This window comes from Bidens hawaiensis, unplaced genomic scaffold (assembly GCF_021521415.1).
Source record: "Bidens hawaiensis isolate Kalapana, Puna unplaced genomic scaffold, B.hawaiensis_p1.1 tig00046852_1, whole genome shotgun sequence".
Lineage (NCBI taxonomy): Eukaryota > Viridiplantae > Streptophyta > Magnoliopsida > Asterales > Asteraceae > Bidens > Bidens hawaiensis.
In genome coordinates this window covers 74,446-95,221 of record NW_027498375.1, presented here as the reverse complement: position 1 = coordinate 95,221, position 20,776 = coordinate 74,446, and the positions used below count along the sequence as shown (strand labels likewise).

Here is a 20,776-nt window from a genome sequence, read left to right as displayed (position 1 = left end):
TACTTTCTTTCTTTCTCTCTCTTGAACCACTTCACATTCATTCTTTGCTTCTTCCTTTAAATCACAAGATCCCCATTACCATTCAACCCTTTATTATTCTTCTAAATCCAATTAGCGACCAAAACCACTCTCGTCGCTAATTTCTCACCAAAAAAAAATTGGGGGTTTTCAAAAAGATTCAGACTTTAAGCTTCAATCACCATTACTCAATCTATTGTGATCATTATCAACCCAAATGTCACACCCAATTGACCCAATTTCAAAATTAGGGTTTCAAAGACTCAATAACCGGTTCCGTACATTCGTCACATGTGACGACGGCGGCGGCGATGATTCCAATAAACCCGACTTCCGTGAGCTTGATTTGGGTCCGGGTGTGTATCTGGGTTCACCCATTTCGCCGTTGCGCGTGGGGCCCACGGTTAGTAGCAGCTCCAGCTCGTCCGGGTCGGTTTCGGGTCGGATTGGATCCGGCAACCGGAAGTCGGATTCCGGCGAGTTGTCGGTGGACAGCTCGCCGACATTCTCGGTCGGCGGGTCAAATCGGGTCAAACCGGGTCCGGGTCATACCCGGTCGGAATCCGGGTCGTCGGTGTTTTCCGGGTCCGCCAGTTCTCCGGCGGTGAATGTGCTTCCGGCGGGTAATATATGCCCGTCGGGTCGGGTTTTGAAAACGGGTATGATGGCGAACCGGAGCAACAAACCCGAGGTGTTGAGTTTAGGGTCTGGTAATTACGGGCACGGCAGCATTATGCGCCGAAGCCCGGGCAATAAAACAGAAACCCGAGAACCATTCGGAGCTCTGTCGAGTTCGAATTCGGAGGATTTGAAGAGATTAGGGAATGAGGAGTATAAAAAAGGTCGGTTTTCGGAGGCGTTGAGTTTGTATGATCGGGCGATTGCGTTGTCGCCTGCGAACGCGGCGTACCATTGCAACCGGGCCGCAGCATTGATGGGGTTGAAAAGGTTGAATGAAGCGGTTAAAGGATGTGATGAGGCAATAAAATTGGATTGCGGGTATGTGAGAGCGCATCAGCGGTTAGGATCTCTTCTTATTAGGTATGTGATATGATAAAGAAATCTTGAAATTGAATAAAGTTTAGATTTTTATTATTGTTTTTTGTTATATTTTTGTTAGAAATCTTGAAAATGAAAATTGAGTCATACCAATTTGCATAATTAGTTTATGTTATTATTATTGTGATGCTATTGAATCTTGATTATGATTGAAACTGAAAGATTGATTATAATGTTCAAGAAACCAATTTTTGAATAAAGTTTTGATTTTTAGTGTCTTTTTTTTATTATTTGTTTTTCAAGAAATCTTGAAATGAAAATTGAGTCATACCCATTTGCATGACTAGTGTTATTATTATTGTTATTGTTTTGTTCTTGAATCTTGAATATGATTGAAAGATTGATTATAATGTCAAGAAACCAATTCTTGAATTAAGTTTTGATTTTCATTATATGCTTTTTTTTATTATATGTTTTTGCTCTATTAGTGTAATTATTTGTGGGTGTTATTATTATTGTGTTATTTTTGAATCTTGAATATGATTGGAAGATTGATTATAATGGCAGTTTAGGGCAGGTTGAGAATGCAAGGAAACACCTTTACTTTAAAGACTTCAAACCTGACCTGAACGAGGCGCAAAAGTTGCAGCTAGTCGAAAAACACTTGATTAAGTGTACTGATGCTAGACGGGTTCAAGACTGGGTCAATGCGTTAAAAGAAGCCGATGCTGCAATATCATCTGGAGCCGATGCTTGTGCTCAGGTAAATCACATTGTTTTTGAAATAGTTTATTGAATCATAAGCATTATTGTAATGATTTGTGAAACTGATATGTGTTTGTTTATATGAAACGTTTTAGCTATTTGCTTGCAAAGCTGAGGCGCTATTGAAGCTCCACCAATTAGACGATGCAAATCTGGTTATTTCAAATTTGCCTAAGTTTGAGGCATGCAATAGTAGCCTGTCCGGTTCACAAGTTAAGTTTTTCGGAATGCAATCTGAGGCTTACGTTTTGTTTGTTCGCGTGCAGATTGATTTGTCATTCGGAAGGTGATTTCTTTTAAAAATTTGATCTTTAAAACTTTTATCATGTATATAACAATTCAAATGACAATTTTCGTTTTGTTTGGTTGTTAAAGATTTGACATCGCGTTTACTTCAATCGAGAAAGCTGACAATATTGATCCTAAGAGCGTTGAGGTGGCAGTTTTGCTTCAAAAGATAAGATCCTTGTGTAGATCTCGGGCTCGTGGGAATGATTTGTTTAAAGCAGAAAGATTTACAGAAGCTTGTTCGGCTTATGGTGATGGACTTAAATATGACCCCTCAAATCCAATTCTGTACTGCAATCGGGCAGCTTGTTGGTTTAAGCTCGGGCAGTTTGAAAGATCTCTTGATGATTGTAATCAAGCACTTCTTATTCATCCAAGCTACACAAAAGCACTTCTTCGACGTGCCGCTACATGTAGCAAGGTATATATATTTCACTGAAGTAAATATGTACTTAAAAGATTAATTTTTGGTAATAAATTAAGGTTTTCTATGTAACAGCTTGAAAGGTGGGCCGAATCGGTTAGAGATTATGAGGTTTTGAGGCGAGCGCTTCCAAACGATAATGATATAGCCGAATCTTTATTTCATGCTCAAGTTGCATTAACGAAATCACGAGGCGAAGAAGTGTATAATTTGAAATTTGGTGGTGAAGTTGAATTGATAAATGATCTTGAGCAGCTTAAAGCTGCAATTCTTTCAACTGGTTAGTACTACTTTATTCTTCAAATAATAATGTTATGCGCGATTCTTGCTAAAGTTTCGATCTTTTTGTTAACTTATAATACTTGTAATGCAGGAGCTTCTGTTGTTCTTTTCAAAACCAGTTCTGACCTTCAATGCAAGCATATATCCCTGTTTCTTGATACCCTATGCACGCGATATCCGTCTATAAATTTTCTCAAGGTATTTTTATATTTATTGCGTAATTATTTATAAAGTTTCGATTTTTATAATCAAGAATCTTGTAAAGCACATGTAGAAATGTGATTCTTATATCATTTGTTTAGTAGTTGCGATTCTTGATACCATATGCGCTCGATATCCATTCTCAAGGTAATTTATATGTTTAGCATACCATTTCTAGTAAAGTATTGCTTTTTATACTGAGGAACCATACAAAGCACATGTAGAAATGTGATTCTTATACTATTTGTTTAATAATTGCGATTCTTGATAACTAATGCACGTGAGACGTGATAATCATCTATAAACATGCTTAAGGGATTTTTATATTTAGTGTACCAATTTTTGTGAAGTTTTGATTTTTATGATCAAGAAACATGCGAAGCGCACACACATGATGGAATTATATGCAGCACATGTACAAATGTGATTATTTGCGATTCTTTGTACCTTATGCACGCGATATCCATCTATAAACTTTCTTAAGGTATTTTTTGTATATAGTGTACTATTTTTTTATAAAGTTTTGATTTTTATAATGAAGAACCATGCAAAGCACACACACATGTAGAAATGTGATTCTTTATACCATTTGTTTATTATTATTAATTGCTTCTTTTTTTTCTAATGTGAAGGTTGATATAGAAGAGAGCCCAACAATTGCAAATGTAGAGAATGTAAGAATTGTACCAACAATCAAGATTTACAAAAAAGGTAACCGAATGAAGGAACTGGTATGCCCGAGCAGAGAAGTGTTGGAATCGTCTGTCCGCCATTACAGCTTCTAAATCAGTCTAACGGTTTTCGGTCGATGAAGGGCAGTATCGTAATTTCCCACCCTCCAATCATCGATGGAGGGCGAAATGGTAATTTCCCCCTTCCAATCATTGACCTTCTGTACCAGTACTACATAAGAACACAATAATTTATTACCAAGAGCCAAATTTCAAAGCCAGTCCCAGTAGGAGCCAGAGAGGGTTAGTTTAGTAATTTCATATTTTCCTTTGCAGTTTGTTAAAACCTAAATATTCCATTTATTCACCTCATCCACCATGGCTCTTAAGGATTTTTAGAAAACCAATTTCAATAGATACCCTTCATTCTTTTCTTATCAAAATGTTAGCTTTTTTTAGAATTCACATTTTGCCCCCCTTGATCATAAGCCTGTCATCCTCTATTCTGTTGTGTCATCTTCCATTTCAGATATCATGATATGTACCATTGTAAATTACAAGTGGGCTTTTATGGCTTGCTTGGATATGGATATATGCCCTTTTGTGTATATATGTGAAGATGAAGATACAAACAAAAAAGTAAAAAAATAGAAGGAAAAAAAGAGAAACTTTGGAGGAAAAATTGGATGTGTAGGCCTTAGGTGTACTGGCTTAGCAGTTATACTTTGGGGGGTTTTCATTTTGTTAAACATTTCATCAATAAAGTTTTTATCTTTATTATTTCATTCACTATTATTATGCAATGGTTTATTTGTTTATGGTATATTGGTATTATACGACAGTGTGAATTTATGACAACACGAACCTATCCCAAAATTTACAAGCAGGTTTGAGTGAATATTTAAACGTGTCTACCTATATGGGTTGTTTGGGAAAAAAGGGTAAAAGGGTAATTGGCAAAATCTAGTTTCCACCCAATTATAAAGTTAGGTAGAGGTGCAAAAAAACCCGAATCCGGAACCAGACCCGGAAAAAAAAACCCGGAACCGGTATTTTTTAAACCCGGGTTTTTAATACCCGAACCCGACCCTACCCGTAGGGTACGGATAGGGTATGATTTTCAATGTTGAAACCCGAACCCTTACCCGATATAAACTAGATAATACCCGAAACCCGGTTCTAGTTATAACCAAAACCCGAAACCGGTTCTAGTTATACCCGAAACCCGGGTTTTTTGCATACCCGAACTTGATTTTTTTTGCATGCCCGGATAATAGTGTTTGTGCACATGTGTCTGTGTGACACTTGACAATAGTTGTGTGGCTACCTATAGATCTATAGTCAGTCTTCAACAAATCTTTTTTGAAGCACATATTTGATATAAATACTTACTTACAGCAACGTATTTTGATATACCAAATACACATAAAATATATGTCTTTTATATCATTGTTTTGTTGTTTACACATGTTTGAATGAGCTTTGAAGTTTGTATGCAAAAAAATAGAGTTAGAATAAAAAAACGAAGTAGGCCCGTTAACAGAAAAACGCTGCTTGTTTTTTTGATATCCGGAAATAGGGTATTCAAATACCTAGAAAACGGGTTTTTTCAATACCTGGAAATAGGGTATTCAAATACTCGGGTATTGAAGACCCGGTTCAATACCCGACCCGGACCTGGTATATAGAGTATGGTTTTTCAAGTCAATACCTGGACCCGAAGCCTACCCGGGTATTACTAATACCCGATTTTTCAATACCCGATGATACCCTAACCCGATTTCATACCCGTACCTGGGTTTTTTTAATACCCGATTTGTGCACCTTTGAGTTGTAAACATGTCTAATTTATGGTTCGGTAGAGATAATGGATAAAAGTGTAATTAGTAAAACTAGTCTACGGCATTGGTCGAAGGAAAATTTTGCATGAATTTCTAACATGACGGAACCTATCACAAAATTTGCAGGCAGGTTTGATTCAGTTTTGAATGAATTTATAAACGCGTTTGGCTAAATAGATCTGAGATAAAGGGTAAATGGCGTTGGACCAGCTGACGCCATTTACCTCGTTCGAAGCACCTACTTAATTATGTGTTTGTTAGCCGTTAAAAAAAAGTTTCCACCTAATTACCTTTGAAGTTTCTGTTTATGGTATTGGTCAAAGGGTAAAAAGGTAAAAAGAAATTGGTAAAGTTGAGGGGAATTTGGGGGGGTTGGGTAAAAAGTCAAAGAAATAGGTATGTTGACCATTTTTATTTATCTTGAAAAACAAGACATGTGAAGGGCACTAAAGAATAAGGGTGTAAAATACATGCGAAAGCAATGAATGGGGAAAACCACTTTAAAGAAAACCATGGCCTCCACCATTTACACCTTCCATTAAATACTGACCTTTTAATTTAAGATTCTTCATGGGTGCTGGTCCCCACTTCATTTTTTTTAATAATTTCTAGAGTTCTCATTCATATAATTAGGCTGAGGGGTGTGGGGCTTCAACGGGGGCCCTAGAGCCCCTCCGCTCGCGCCCCCAGGCGCTAACACCACACCACCAGGGCGCTAGCGGGGGCGCTAACGCGAAAAACAATGCAGGCGTGAGCCGGTTAGCGGGAGAAGAGAGAGGGCTGCACAACTTTTGATGGTTTTTTGACCGTTGGGAGCCGAACAAACCAAAAAAAAAAATATTTTTCCTATATAATTATACCCCATTTCACCCATTTTTATACCAAAACTTCAAACCTTCACCCAAAATCAATTCATCTTCTCAACTTTTTTTAAAAAAAATGGCTGGAAATTGGTTCCCAAACCTTGATTCAGATTATCTTGACGATGATTTATGGTCGTCACCGCACCAACCGATGTTTTATTCGGAGCCGCAAGAATCATCCAGCTTTCAACCATCCAACACACAACCGTCTCCTAACTTTGTTGTTCCGAAGACACAAGAATCACACGGTGAAGCTACGGGACCAAAAAGACGCGTCAACCGGAAAAAACAAGTTGCAACGGACGGGTCGGGACCGGCTTCGACTCCGAGGACGAAACGGAAAGCCACTCTGTGGTCATCGGATGAGAAGAAAGCCTTGTGTCGGGCTTGGATAGTCATTTCTGAGGATCGGCGTTGCGGTAATTGTTTTAACGTTTTTAAAAATGATTTTTAATAAAAAAGTTAAATAAAAAAGTTAAATGGAAATCTAATTTATTTAGTCATTTTGCAGCCGACTACCAAAAGAGCAAGATTTTTTGGACAAAGGTTAGGGAGACGTTCTACATGCTCGTTGGGAGTACAGAGCGGAACGCCGATATGATTTCGGGTCGGTGGTCCGAAATCAGAAAATTTGTCGGCTTGTTTACTAATCTTTTCAACAGGAACAGCGGTCGTATGAGACCAAGTGGCAGTGATGATTTGGCGGTTTACAATTTCACGGTCGAAGAGTGGAAGCAGGAGTGTTTGCGGAGGTATGGGATGGTGAAGACGTGGGACGATTTAAAGTTGTGGGAGAGGTTGAAAATGTGTTCCAAGTGGGTTGAGCTGGTGGCGCCGGACTTTGATGCGGAAGTAAGGCCGAAACGGACTAAAACTAGTTCGTCTGGAGCGTATAGCACTTCAACCGGGTCGGATTGCCGCGTTGGATTCGACCTAAACATTGCGGAGGAGGAAACGTCTTCACCGCCGAGGAGGTGGCCATTGGGAAGGGACGCCAAGGGGAAAAAACCGGCTGAGGGAGAAGCCGTAAACATCGCCAATCTTGTTGAATCCCTCAATAAATTTAACAAAACCATGGAGGTGGTCTCTTATGACAAAAAGGAAAAAAGTCGAATGAAAGATTTGGACTTTCTTACTAGAGACTTCAGTAACCTAAATCCGGTCGATCAAATGCTAATGGAAAAGCAAAAGGAACGTATCCGAAAGAGGTTGATCGAAGAAGACCAAGCCGAAGAATAAGAAGAATGCTTTTTTTAGTACTTTAATTTTTATTTTATTTTTAGATATTAATGTGTTTTTTTATTAATGTATGTTTTTTTTAATAATTTATGAGTTTTTTTAATAATACGTTGTTTGAATATATTTATAAAAAAATAAAAAAAAAATTCGTTGGAGCCCCTGCTGGAGCCCCTCCACACCAGGGCCAGAGACTCCAACGGGGGCTCCAACACCCCCCTTATCCAGTTTCTCTCTCTGCCACACGTCATAATATTATTGGTTGGAGCCCCCATTAAAGCCCCCATTAAAGCCCCCCACACCCCTCAGCCTTAATATTTTTTAAATGCACTTAATCACACATCAATGATAATGTAGTTTTGTGGTTGGTGGTTTAAATACTTTAAATTGACATATACATTTGATGATGTGTTGAATTGACAAACCTAGTCTTAAATCAATATTCAATATATTATTATTTTACAAGCATGGGTTTGACATTGTCATTTTTATGCATTTTACCGGGATAATGACTTATAAAATATAATTTGTGTAAAAAAAAAGGGAAATATTTGATTGTTGTAATTTAGACATTTGTCATTTTTATCATTATTAAATATTTGTTATTTTTATCATTATTATTATTATTATAACCATTTACTTTTCTAATTTTTGAATAAATTTATCTACCACACACAAACATAAGTTGAAAACAAATTTATATTTATGAATGGCAAGTCCATGTTGAATATCAATATAGTGTGGCCTACTTGCCTTCTGTTTCAATCTAATCCAAACATTAAACTAAGACGTTTTAATTGTATATAATTAATATAGATGTAAAATGAAATTTCCTGTTACTTAAAATTGCAATAACGGCTAGAATCATCAACCCAAGTTTTTATTATAATAACAAACTAAAGGTGATGTTTTTAGATTATTTTACCGACACCTAATCTACCCTATTAACTATGCAGGGTTCGAACGCTCATTATTTTGAATCAAACTCTCATTACTTTGACAAAAAGATTACAAATACCACCGGCTATCCCCACAGAAAGATATGTTTTATAGCTAATTATAATTTATAAATAATTTATATTTATCACTGAAAATTCATTACTAGCTAGAAAACAATAATTAATCGCCGTTTTCGACTCACCGTCAGTCCATCACAATCACAACTCCCTCTCTTTTTTCCTTCCGTGGTGTCCCTCATGTGACATCCGTCATGTGTATTTGTGTGTGTCCGACTTGAATCAAACTACCATGATCCAGTTTTGGTGTTTTCATAGAGAATTTAAGACTCAGATAGTTTGGCTATTACCACACGCAAGGCGGGTGATTTGGAAATTGTAGTTATACTTTATAGGCAATTTGGAAATAATCAATCTCACCTTTTTGTGTATTGGCCGACAATAATCCCAGGTTTAAGAATCACTACCAACGGTCCAACCTTTCAGCTATTTTTGTCTCAGTTGTCCTCCGTTAAAAAACACTTAACGTCGTCAAGTTTTTTCCGAGTTTCAAACCGATGTTTTAGGGCTTTTGATCGGAAGAATGATACGATTCAATTAATATAAATCTTATCTATAAACAATTATTCAATGGCTTGATTTTTGTTAATTATAAATTCAAACACCCGAATTGAAACAATGTTTCTTCGTTTGGATCACTGTTTCGAGATAAGTTTTACATCAATCGACTCGTATCCTTCTACCGATCAAAAGCCCTAAAACATCGGTTTAAAACTAGGACAAAACTTAACGACGTTAAGTGTTTTTTAACGGAGGACTGTTAAGACAAAAATAGCTGAAAGGTTGGATCGTTGATAGTGATTTTTAAAGTTAGAATTATTATCAGCCAATACACAATAGATTAGATTATTTATTTCTAATTTACCTAATTTATAAACATGAAGAATTATATTTTTTTAAATCATCATATGAAGGGTTACAACAATATTATGTTGAGTAAAACAATATTGAATGGTTTTTTAACAATAAAAGTCAAGTCACATGTTTTATGAAGGACTCAATTGTTGTCACATGTCAGATAAATCATAGAAACATGATTTAGTTGGGGTCCATAACTACTGTTGCACAAAATAAAAAGGGTTTGTAATAATAGTTGGCCATACTTTAAGGGGGTAAAATTGCATATTTAGTAAACTATCACCTATGAGTTGTCTGCTCATCTTTGGTGGGCTACACCCTTAAACATGAAAGGTCCTAAACAGGTTGACATACACTTTACTTTTTATAAAATAATTATAAATAATATTTGTTATGTTGTCACAAAGTAATTTAGATTGTGAAATTAATATGATGAGAGTCATGAGACATGTGATATTGATATTGTGTATCTATTTTACTTTGTTTATAGTGACATATTTTAATTTTATAAAGTACATGTAATACGGATTCTTTTTCTTGTAAAAAGCGACTGATCGGGGCTAAAAATCGAAAAAACATAAGCCGGCCTTACACCTCAGGCCCTCACATAAGTGGGTTTGCGAATTAGAACTGTGATTTATTTGGGGATAAAAATGACAAAACTGCCCCTCACATGAAGGGCACGCTAATGGATTTAACGACCAGACATAACAGGATTAGTGAATTCAGGTTTAATTGCAAGTGAAATGAAACCACATAGACGAAAATCGCAAATTTGAAACTATTGAACTAAAATCACATATTTGAACAAAGTACAAGGACGAAAACCACAGTTACTCTTATATTTTTATATAATATTTCAATTTACTGTGTGTATGTATAGTACATGTATTTATTTACAACTTTAAAATGATTGAGCATGTACACTTCCGCACTCAAATATCTACTTTTGCTCACGTACCATACTGCAATCCTGTTAAAGCACATAGAAAATCATGTCTTTGGTGAGCCACAATAACGTATTAGAGTATTGATTGTGTATCATCAGCAAACTTTATTCGGTGGTAATTAGCTAACAAAACTCAATACACACGTGAATAACTTATGTATAAATGTATTATTCTTTTTCTTCACGCATTTGGGACATAAATAACAACACAATACTTAAGTTTTTAATTCGTAACTCTAGGTATAACTTTAGTTTTCTTTGATTTGGTGATTACAACATTATGGTTAAAAATTGGTGTTCAGTCGAGAGTAGGTTGACACATAAATAGGTGGTCTAGTTTTTTAATTGAGTTAAAAAGTTAAATGGTAACCTGAAAATGTTTGTAGCATTTAGTCATGCTGACCAATTTATATGACTTTTATGACTCAACAAGAATAAATATAAGAAACAATTATAGGATAGCTAAAAAGTTGTAAAAGAAAAAAAACCAGTACGCCATCAAAATCAACTACTAAAAACCAAAATAATAAAGTAAAATAAAAAGTGACAAAAGAGCATTCTCATCCAACCCCTCATTTAATGTGAAGGGTGTTTTTATAATTTAGAAAGTGATTCAGGGTGTTGTGAGTGAATAGTTTTTATAATTTAGAAAAAGTAGTGATTTTTCTGTATATTTGAAAAGTTACTGTTCACCCCCTATAATTTTTTAATATATTTTGAAAGTAGTTGTGAATGAAGGAAAAAGAAAAGGTAATGATAAAATATATAAAAAGTATTATTTAATTATAATAGAGAAAGAAAATAATGAGTTTTAATGTAATTTTTGTTTAAAGATAGCAAGTGAGATGAGAATACTCTAAGTAATATAATACAATAAGTTCAAGAGAGAGAAAATCAAACAATACCATAACGAATTGGCATTCTCATCCCACCCCTATCTCTAAATAAAAAATTACACTAAAATTAACTATATTTTTTCTTTTCATTTTAATTAACTAATACATTTTTATACCTTTATCACTAACTTTTCTTTTTTCCTCACTCACAATTACTTTAAAAAAATATTAAAAAATTATAGGGGTAAACAGTAGCTTTTCAAATATACTGAAAAATCACTGTGTTTTCTAAAATATAAAAACTCTTAACTCACAATACCATAAATCACTCTCTAAATTATAAAAACACCTCTCACATAAAATAAGAGGTAGGATGAGAATGCTCTTAGTTGTTAATAAAAAAATGTTCTTTGTCTTTAGCAAATGATTAGAAGCCAATGAGCTAGTGGAGGAGTGGTGAGAGAGAGACTTAGTGTTTCATGTGACCCAGGTTCGATTTCTATACCAGTATTTAGTTTCAAAGGCACCAAGGTAATGATGGGAGACTAGGAAAGTATGTGACTTTCACTAGTTGGATCCTTGAATTGAACGAGTTTTATCTCATCGCACTATCGTGTTTCAGGAGAGGTTCACGGGCGTTGGCCTTATGTGAAGGTGTTCCCCGAATTGAAAGACGAGTGTATTCGGATGTAGTGAATTTAATCAGTAGCCCATTTAAAAGATTCGTTGGTCGTGTAAAAAAAAGAAAAGAAAAGAAAAACAGATGATGAGACAGTGAGTTTTAATTCAACTGATATTGGAGAAAATTAAATATTTGGGCTGCATATCATAAGGTTTCAAATTCGAATAAGATTCCAACCGGGTTTTACAGCAGTGGGCCTTCGGTTCGGTTTTTACCACAGCGGGCCTTTGGACAACGGTTTCCCGAAACAGGAGATGGTAGGTTTGAGCTACGCAGCACTGTCTGCGACATATGGATTCACCATTTTCCATTAGCACGGTAACCGGGTTTTATTCATTGGCCATTTAGAGAAAAACCTTAACCGGGTTTTATTGAAATATATGCATTTACACGGAAAGAATGAATACTTTGCTATGTTTTTCCGATCAACTTTCAATTTCTATCATAAATTAAAAACCTTAAGGACTTTGGAAAATGTCTACTATATTTATGCTAAATTTCAGTCATAATAAATGAAAAAATATTACTTCTTAAATATGTATTTTATTGCCATACTTCTTCAATATCTTTTTTTTAACACCAAAGAGGATTTTATTAACAAAATACACTAGCAAAAAAAAAAGAAAAATAAAACCAAACGGTTCATGGATACAAAACCGAATTCGGCTTAGCCAAAATTGAGCGTGCGCCATGATATTCCAATCAAGCGTATTGCACTTCAGCCATTCTTTATATATAGAGGCATGCGACTTGATTTCCTCCATTATATCTTGCATACAAGACAATCTCTTGCGTTCCATAATATCCAAAGTGTTATAAGAAAAATCACCTCAATCAACTTCTGCACATTTTGAGTTTTGTTCTTGACCGAATATGCATTAAATTGTGTTTTCCACCACGAGTTCACCTGAGTCCAAATTTCCATTGCTATTAGGCACGTTGATAATATATGGTGCGGGTTTTCTTGTGCAAAGCCACATTCTTCGCAATCCATAGAGCCATGGTTCATCCCACTATCAATTCCATTTTGAATGGTATTCTATTTTGAGCAACTCTCCATGCAAAAAGTTCAATATGACGGAACCCGGTTATTCCATTATGGCTAAAACGACCAGGGCGAGCAATGCTTTTTAGATCGTTTCTAAAGGGTGATATAACGTTATTGATCGTTTTGTAGCTCTTAAGTTGATCCTTAGGGGAGTTTGTTTCCGGGTTGGCTTTTAGTACATAAATGGTTTCGCTTTTGATAAAGTTAGTACATGTTTTTAGTACTTTTTTAACAAATTTTTATAAATTTATTATCTTATAATCTATAATGAACAATAAAAAATAGAAGAAAAATATATTTTACAAAACAAATAGTCTGGTTAATAATAATAAATGCTAGAGTTGATAATAGGAAGATTGAAGTATCATAAAACAAGCACCTCTTTCCAGCCTTAGTCCAATAGCCACTAAAGGCGAGGGGAGAAAAATGGTGAGAAAGAGGAAATGATTCAAATTCAAGAAAAAAAAAGAGTCAAATTGAAAGTCAAGTAAGATGGAAGGAGGCTAGCCCCTCTTTCCAGCCTAAGTCCAGTTCTTAAATTGAAGAATGGCGAGAAAAAGAAAATGATTCAAATTCAAGAAAAAAGAGTCGAATTTGAAGTCAAGTAAGAAGGAAGGAGGTTCTTTTGTCGCAACCCGAGCTATACGAATCAGAAACTCGTCCCACATACGGTTCAGTCCTTTTCTTTATCTCAACCAAAAATGCAAATCATTCAATAAACTTCTTAATGCCGTGAAACGTGAATGACAAGAGGCTTACAACGACAATGATTTTAGGCCTTTTCAACCTTAACTACAGAGAAGAAACTGATACTTTTTAAAAGGCGAATGTTTTTTAACATATCAGCTGTCTGGACAGCTAACATCATAAGGCTCATTAAGATTGCCATATAATGCGCCTAAATCGGTTAGACATGCTACACATAATATGGTGCACAGACAACCCCATTTCAAAATCAACACGAGCGAACCCTAGAGGAATCAAATACGTGTTGGTGTATCGTACATTTCACATATAAATGCAATTATCAACTGGTCTCCATAAATAAAAATAAAAATAAAAATAAAAACTTATTTGACAAGACCTTGAAAAGTGCTTCATTGGCTGGCTCTTGCATAACTAAATCCATAAAAATAAAAGAACACATCATATATTGGGGACCAAAAAGATGGTGAAAGGTAGTATGATAATCAAGACATGAAATATGTTGTCATAGTAATACATCTGTTATTTTCGGATTTGTAGCATATATCCATTACGCGCCACTTGCATACAAACGAGTCCATTCCTTCGCTGCACTCCCAAAAAATATATAAATAAATAAATGAAGCCCGAAACCATAACAAAGCAAGTCTTTATTATTGACATAATCACCTGTTTCAACAGCTTCTGCTTCATTCGATTTCCAGTGCTTTGCTATGTTTTCAGACAGTGGATCATCTGGATTTGGAGCACTTAGAAGTGCTTGAATGCTACAAAATATTTTAAAAAAATCCACATCATATACATAAATGACATAAAAATTTAGCAGTAAATATATAAACAATTTTACCTCAAGAGAACTGTGCGAATCTGAAGAGCAGGGCTCCACTTATCTTTTAGAATGTCAAGACATATTCTTCCAAGCTACATGAATAAAACTAAAACATAAATATAAGAAATAAAGTGAATTTAGAGTTGTGGACTGAAACAATGAGGTGGGTACCACATATTATACCTTATCGATATTCGGGTGGTATATTTTTGTAAGGAATCGGACCTGTAACAACATGAATTAAATGATGAATTAGTTAGTTAGCGCATTACATGCGATTGATAAGGGATCAATTGATTAGAAGAAATAGACATGACAAATTTCGTGCATCTCATATATAGACTATAGTACAGTCTTGATATAGATTTGGTTTGGTTTGTAATTAATACATTGTTATTACTATTTTACTTGGATAATCATATACAAATAAACATGACGGAAAGCAAGGCACATGGATGCGTTTAGAGAGATTTATGGACGATGAATCCTATGATGTTGAATGATTTTATTTAAAATAGTTTGTTTGAAAGCAAACCGATATTGATGGCACGGATCCCTTTGCTCGAGCAGATCAGGTTTCTAAAAACAAGAAAAATAAACACTATATTTGACCAAACATGATCAGAAGTTTTTATACATGAACCAAAAAATTACATACACAAAATAAAAACTCCTTGACCCGTTATTTATACTAATACTTGACCCACTCCTTATTAGACTCAAAACACGAATTAAAATAATAAGAAACTCAGCCCATGCTTAACTAACTATATTCAACATTCAAACCAAATAAAACAGATTAAAGAAGCTCCTAGCAAGATAAACCAACTTAATTAATTAAACTAAACCGACTCAACGACTCTTACCCAACTCCCAAGCCTGCAAGTCAAGTTTTTTGTTTCACCAACCCGTTTCATAAGTGATCAAACACAATTTTATTTTTCTAATGTTTATAAATAAAAGCATTAGGGTCATATCAAAAGGGTATCAGACTGTTATATATTATGGTAGAATGATATTGTTAGGTCAAGCACTAATACTTGGGCTTAATATTGAGATTGACCTCATTTTGGGCCTCTTTGGCAATAGAGTGGCCCAAATATTCAATAGTGATTGTGAAGAAAAATAATTTGGACTTCCAAACTTTGGAACAAAGGTTTTTTTTTTTGAAGGGAAATAACGTCTAGGGTTGCATTATCTAATGTACTGAGGGGCTGTTTGACAATCTAGTGCGGAAATAATAAGAGGTCTGAGTCTCTGACTGATTAAGAGGCAGCCTCTGAATCATTCAGCGTGTCTCTGAAACTTAACCATTAAGAGGCTCCATGAGCCATTAAGAGGTGTAACCAAACAAACTCTACCTCTGACCGATTTAGAGGTTTCCTACCAAACAGCGCGCTAGTAAAATAAATAGCTTACTAACTGTAGTGCAAATAAGTACTTTTTAAAATGACAAAGTACTATAGGTAGCAATCATGACCAATTGTTAAATAATGGGTTAACTTGGGCAAAACAAAACTGTATATGGGTTCATTCAGGTCACCTTATATTAGTCAACAGGTCCAATTAGGCTACCTTAAATAAGTCAACTTAAATAAGTCAACAGCTCAGAACGGGTAACTAATATAAAAATTCTTTAACTTAAAAAAAAGTCCAAATAGGTTAGCACCACTAATAACCATTATTTATCTTCACCAACCTGTTGCCGCCCCCCGCCGCTACCCAATTATCACCACCTCTACTCCACCTCTGTCGGCACCCCCACACCAACCACTGACACCTTCCCCACCAACCGCTGCCGCCACGGGGTATCATGTATCTGCCTATTTGGTATGTTACCTAACATTCTTGAGTCATGCTTTTCAGTTAGATCAGTATTCAGAACATGTACAGTTTAGCTGACGCATAGATCTAACCACCACATTCTATATCTCGATTTTTCTACGTTAAAAATTAACAGAAAACTCCTTTTTTGGCCAAAAAGTATGTAAAATAAAAACTAGACCATATCAGGTAAATAGTTAGCACTTAACCCGATAAAAAGGAATTGTAAGATATGGAAGCAGACGTTCATACAAGTAAAGAGACTGAATTGTAGACTAACAGAATTAACAGTTTTCATGATCCAAGAAAAAACAATCATAGGGGAGCGAATTCTTTATTAACATGTATATAAGAGCATTAAAACTGATATAAGAAAAATAAAAGAATAAGTCATCAAATGATATCTTTATTAACATGTATAAGATGTTCTTGTACCTTGGGAGCAGACATTGGATATTCCTCAGGCAGAAATAGCTCCAGCTTAAAAACTCCTCCTGTTAAAAACAATTAAAAATACAATATTTAAAAAGATCAGAATAACGTACAATAATCCAAGAGATTAAACAAGAACTAAATTCAAAACATGTTAAAACTTATATAAAGACAAGATGGAACTTCATAACAAGTACTCCATCCAGAAACAAATCCAGCTTTTAAACTAGTACACATAGTTTAGTACTTTAATGTGATTGTTACTTCAAATCAAATAATTAAAACACTAGCCAATAATGTATATAGATGAATCTTGATGATCAAAATCAATAGACTTAGAGCATGTTTGGGATTGAGTTTGAAAAATGCTTATTGGTGTTTTCAAAAAGCCAATAAGTGAAAATGTGTTTGGCAATCACAAAAATCTTTCTTATTTTAGTTTTTTGAAAGGGTTAAAAAGCAGTTTTCCAAAAGCCCCAAATCCTGGCCTGGCTTTTTCAAATGGCTTTTTGAAAAAGCCAATAAGCCAATAAGCAGTTTTCAAACTCAATCCCAAACATGCCCTTAAGCTGGGATTGAACGTTTACCAACAAGAAGAAATTGTATTATACATTCCGATAAAAAATTTGTTTCAATTATTTTGAGATGGAAGCAGTAATACAGCCAAAACATGTAACTGTGTTGGTAAGAACTAGCTACGACACAACCTCTTAATACTTGCTTTCATAATTCACAATTTCATAATTTTGCCTGGTATGATTATTAAGCCACCGATCTAATATGAGATAAAAGTTTGCTATTATTACCATTGTTATTCTAGAATCACTACCATAACATGCTTACAATATCAAAATATAACTCCTTTTTACTCTAGGTCGAGAGTATCCAATAAAGGGCGTGTTAATAATTGCCTATAAACACTTGAACTACTCATTATTAAGTTTTTAAAAAGCAGATAAACACTTACAAAAGTTTGGACTTTGGACTAAGTATACTATTTATGCTATCTCCTTAACCTGCTGTCAAGATTAGTTATTTCAAACCAATTAATTCTGCTCCGTTAAAAATTACAAGTTTACCCTAATTGTAAAAATAATCTGATTGTCTACTTCTACTGCGTATAATCATAAGCTGATTCAAATTTTAAACAAGCAATCAACATGACATTAAACTATTAAATTAACTAACGACAAACTAACAACTCAGATTACCTTCATAAGGAGACTGTGTTGGGCCAAGAATCATCACATTGAAATACCGCATATTATCTTCCGACGGCGATGCACTTATTCCCGGCGCTACATCACAAAGCCGTATATATATAAACACTAAAAAGCTACCCACGCGATGCGACGGTGAACACAGCACTCAGATAGGTAACTTATAACATTGTATTTGAAGAAAACACAGTTAACACATATTTCCTTTTACAAAAAAAAAAGTTTTTCCTTTAAAAGCACTAACACAGTTATTACATATTTCCTTCAATTAACAAAAAACACAGTTAATAGTTAATACATACTTCCTTTAAAAAAATTGCACAGCAATATCATATTAAATATAAAATAACACTAGTTCTAATGATGTAACTTTTATTAAAAAAAAAAGACCAATGCTTTTAAAATTGTAATTGCTTAAACTCTTATAATCATGTAAAGTTACGTTTTTGTCCTCGGTCCATACGTATATAATAGTATAATATATAGATAAAAGAACCAACTTTGTTGATCTTGAGTTCTTGACATTCACACAAACACAAAATTAACATAAATCATTCATAAAACCAAATCAATTCCATAATAACAATAAAACTAGAGTTCAATTTCACAAAATCCTATATACAAACACTAAAGAGCTACCCAGACGACACGACAGGGAACACAACACTCAGATTGGTGATTATATATAATATTGCATTCGAAATTTAAAAATAAAAAACATTAGCCAAATAACCAAAAACACAGTTAATCCATAATTTTTTTAATAATTTTATACAGCAATAGCAAACTCATTAAATAATTAAAAATAATAATAATAATAAAATAGTTTATAATGTAATTTAAAAAAAAGGGTTTTAAAATTTGTAATTACTTAAAACTCCTAAAATGATGTAAAAAATTACCTTTCTATCCTCACTTGTATGTAGAATATAATAATACAGTATAGATAAAAGGGGGAAGGTTCATGTACATTTTAATCTTAACATGAGAACGTAAAAAATAATACCAATTTATAAAAAAATGAGAACATAAGAAACAATACCAATCTACATAAACAATCATTTATAATAACAAAGAAAACAACCTAAAAATTACAACAAAAGAATCAAAATCAAGAACAAAATAATAACAGCAAATACCAACAAATACTTATAACAGCAAATGAAAAAATATAATAATAACAAAATATAAACAAGCAAATACTTATAACGATAACGGTCTTGTAATCGAAAATTAGCAAATATGAACAAAAAATAACAGCAAACACCTATAAAAATAAACTTAATAACAAAAGCAAATTGGTTGTCAGTGTTTTCATGAGCTAAGAACAAAATGTATTTGATCCTGTTTCTAGACAAAAGAACCAATTTTGTTGATTGTAAACAGTAAATTGGCATAAACCATTAACAAAACATTAGCATAACCAAATCAATTTCATAATAATATGAATAAAATTAAAGTTCAATTTCACCTGGTTCGCTAAGCAACCGCTGCGTTTCCTGAATCAAACAGATAAGCCAAAACCCAAAATTAGGGTTTTCGGATAAAAACACACAAAATTAGGATATTCATATTAATATTAATTGAGGAAGAAATGAATGAAGGATTGTACGGACCTTGATGATTCTTCGAGGCAGATTGCTGTTCGCCATGGATTGAATTAGCTGAGGATTCACGCTAGGGCTTTTAGAGAGAGAAAGAAAGGCTAAAGTTTTCTAGAGAGAGAGAGTATGGGGGAAATGAGATGAAATGATTATACGATGGAAATGATTTCTATATATTTATTAGGAGCCTGCGGTTCACGACGGCCGGACCATTAAACTGAACCATACATAAAAATGCTAAACCATGAACGCGCTGTGAGTTGATGCGAAATCAGCCTGTATTGGGTTAGAGGTGGGCAAATAAACCGGTTAACCGAACAGACCAAAAAATTGAACTGAAACCGAATCGGTTTGAAACTGATTATGTAAAAACCGGATTGAAACTGTAGGTTCGGAACCGGTTTTCAATTTTCTCCACCAAAACCGGTTTCAAACCGGTTAACCGAACCAAAACCGGACAAAAACCGATCAAAATCCAAACCGAAACCGATCAAAACCCGAACTAAAACCAATCATAACATGGTAAGAAACCAGTTTCAACCCGAACCGAAACCGATTATAAACCGGTTTTAACTTTTGTTGACCAAACCAAACCGGTTTTCAACCCAAACCGGTTTTGAGTTTTAAACCGGTTTGTGCACCTCTATATCGGGTTACGACATCGAAAGTAAACAAAAGAAATAAACCTGTCAATATCAAAAACAACAAATTATTATCATAAGTGGAACAAAAAAGCAGCACGTTACAATTGCGAATCAACGCAAATTCGGTTAGTGTAGGCACTACCAGCACAAATTGGTAAACATGAATTAGTAAGCCAAAAGTCATATGTTAAAGGCATGGTATCAGACGTCGAAACGATGATATAAAAACATGTGACGATGAGATAATTTTAAATCATGAAAAACGTTTCGGTCATTTTAAAGACCAACCGTAACAATATGAAAACAAAGTTTAAGAAAATTTTAACCGACAAATAAAACATGTAAACCTGACACTTGCGCAAGTTTAAGGTTTAAAAATATAATTTGTTAAATATTATAATTAGTTGAAACAAAAAGTAAAATAAAGGGAATGAAAACCATCTAATGGTGTACCGATCTATACTGTTTTTCAAAGTTAAAACATATATAAATTACAAATAATAAAGTAAAGAGTAAAGTGTCATTTTCGTTCTTGTGGTTT

General features: G+C 34.3%; 2 protein-coding genes across 2 annotated transcripts; one reads left to right on the top strand and one right to left on the bottom strand.

Moving 5' to 3' along the window:
- Window positions 1-235: 235 nt before the first annotated feature.
- Window positions 236-4,023, top strand: LOC143596694 (TPR repeat-containing thioredoxin TTL1-like). Its single transcript, XM_077075401.1, has 7 exons — window positions 236-1,059; window positions 1,585-1,780; window positions 1,878-2,068; window positions 2,158-2,491; window positions 2,570-2,774; window positions 2,868-2,974; window positions 3,610-4,023. The coding sequence occupies exons 1-7, from the start codon at window positions 236-238 to the stop codon at window positions 3,760-3,762; spliced, it is 2,010 nt and encodes a 669-aa protein (XP_076931516.1). The 3' UTR covers window positions 3,763-4,023.
- A 10,082-nt stretch (window positions 4,024-14,105) lies between these two features.
- On the bottom strand, window positions 14,106-19,695 carry LOC143596693 (ubiquitin-conjugating enzyme E2 35-like). Its single transcript, XM_077075400.1, has 8 exons — window positions 19,604-19,695; window positions 19,459-19,486; window positions 17,979-18,065; window positions 16,771-16,829; window positions 14,695-14,736; window positions 14,530-14,603; window positions 14,352-14,449; window positions 14,106-14,270 (listed from the first exon to the last, which is right to left on the bottom strand). The coding sequence occupies exons 1-8, from the start codon at window positions 19,637-19,639 to the stop codon at window positions 14,233-14,235; spliced, it is 462 nt and encodes a 153-aa protein (XP_076931515.1). The 5' UTR covers window positions 19,640-19,695; the 3' UTR covers window positions 14,106-14,232.
- Between the last annotated feature and the right edge of the window lie 1,081 nt (window positions 19,696-20,776).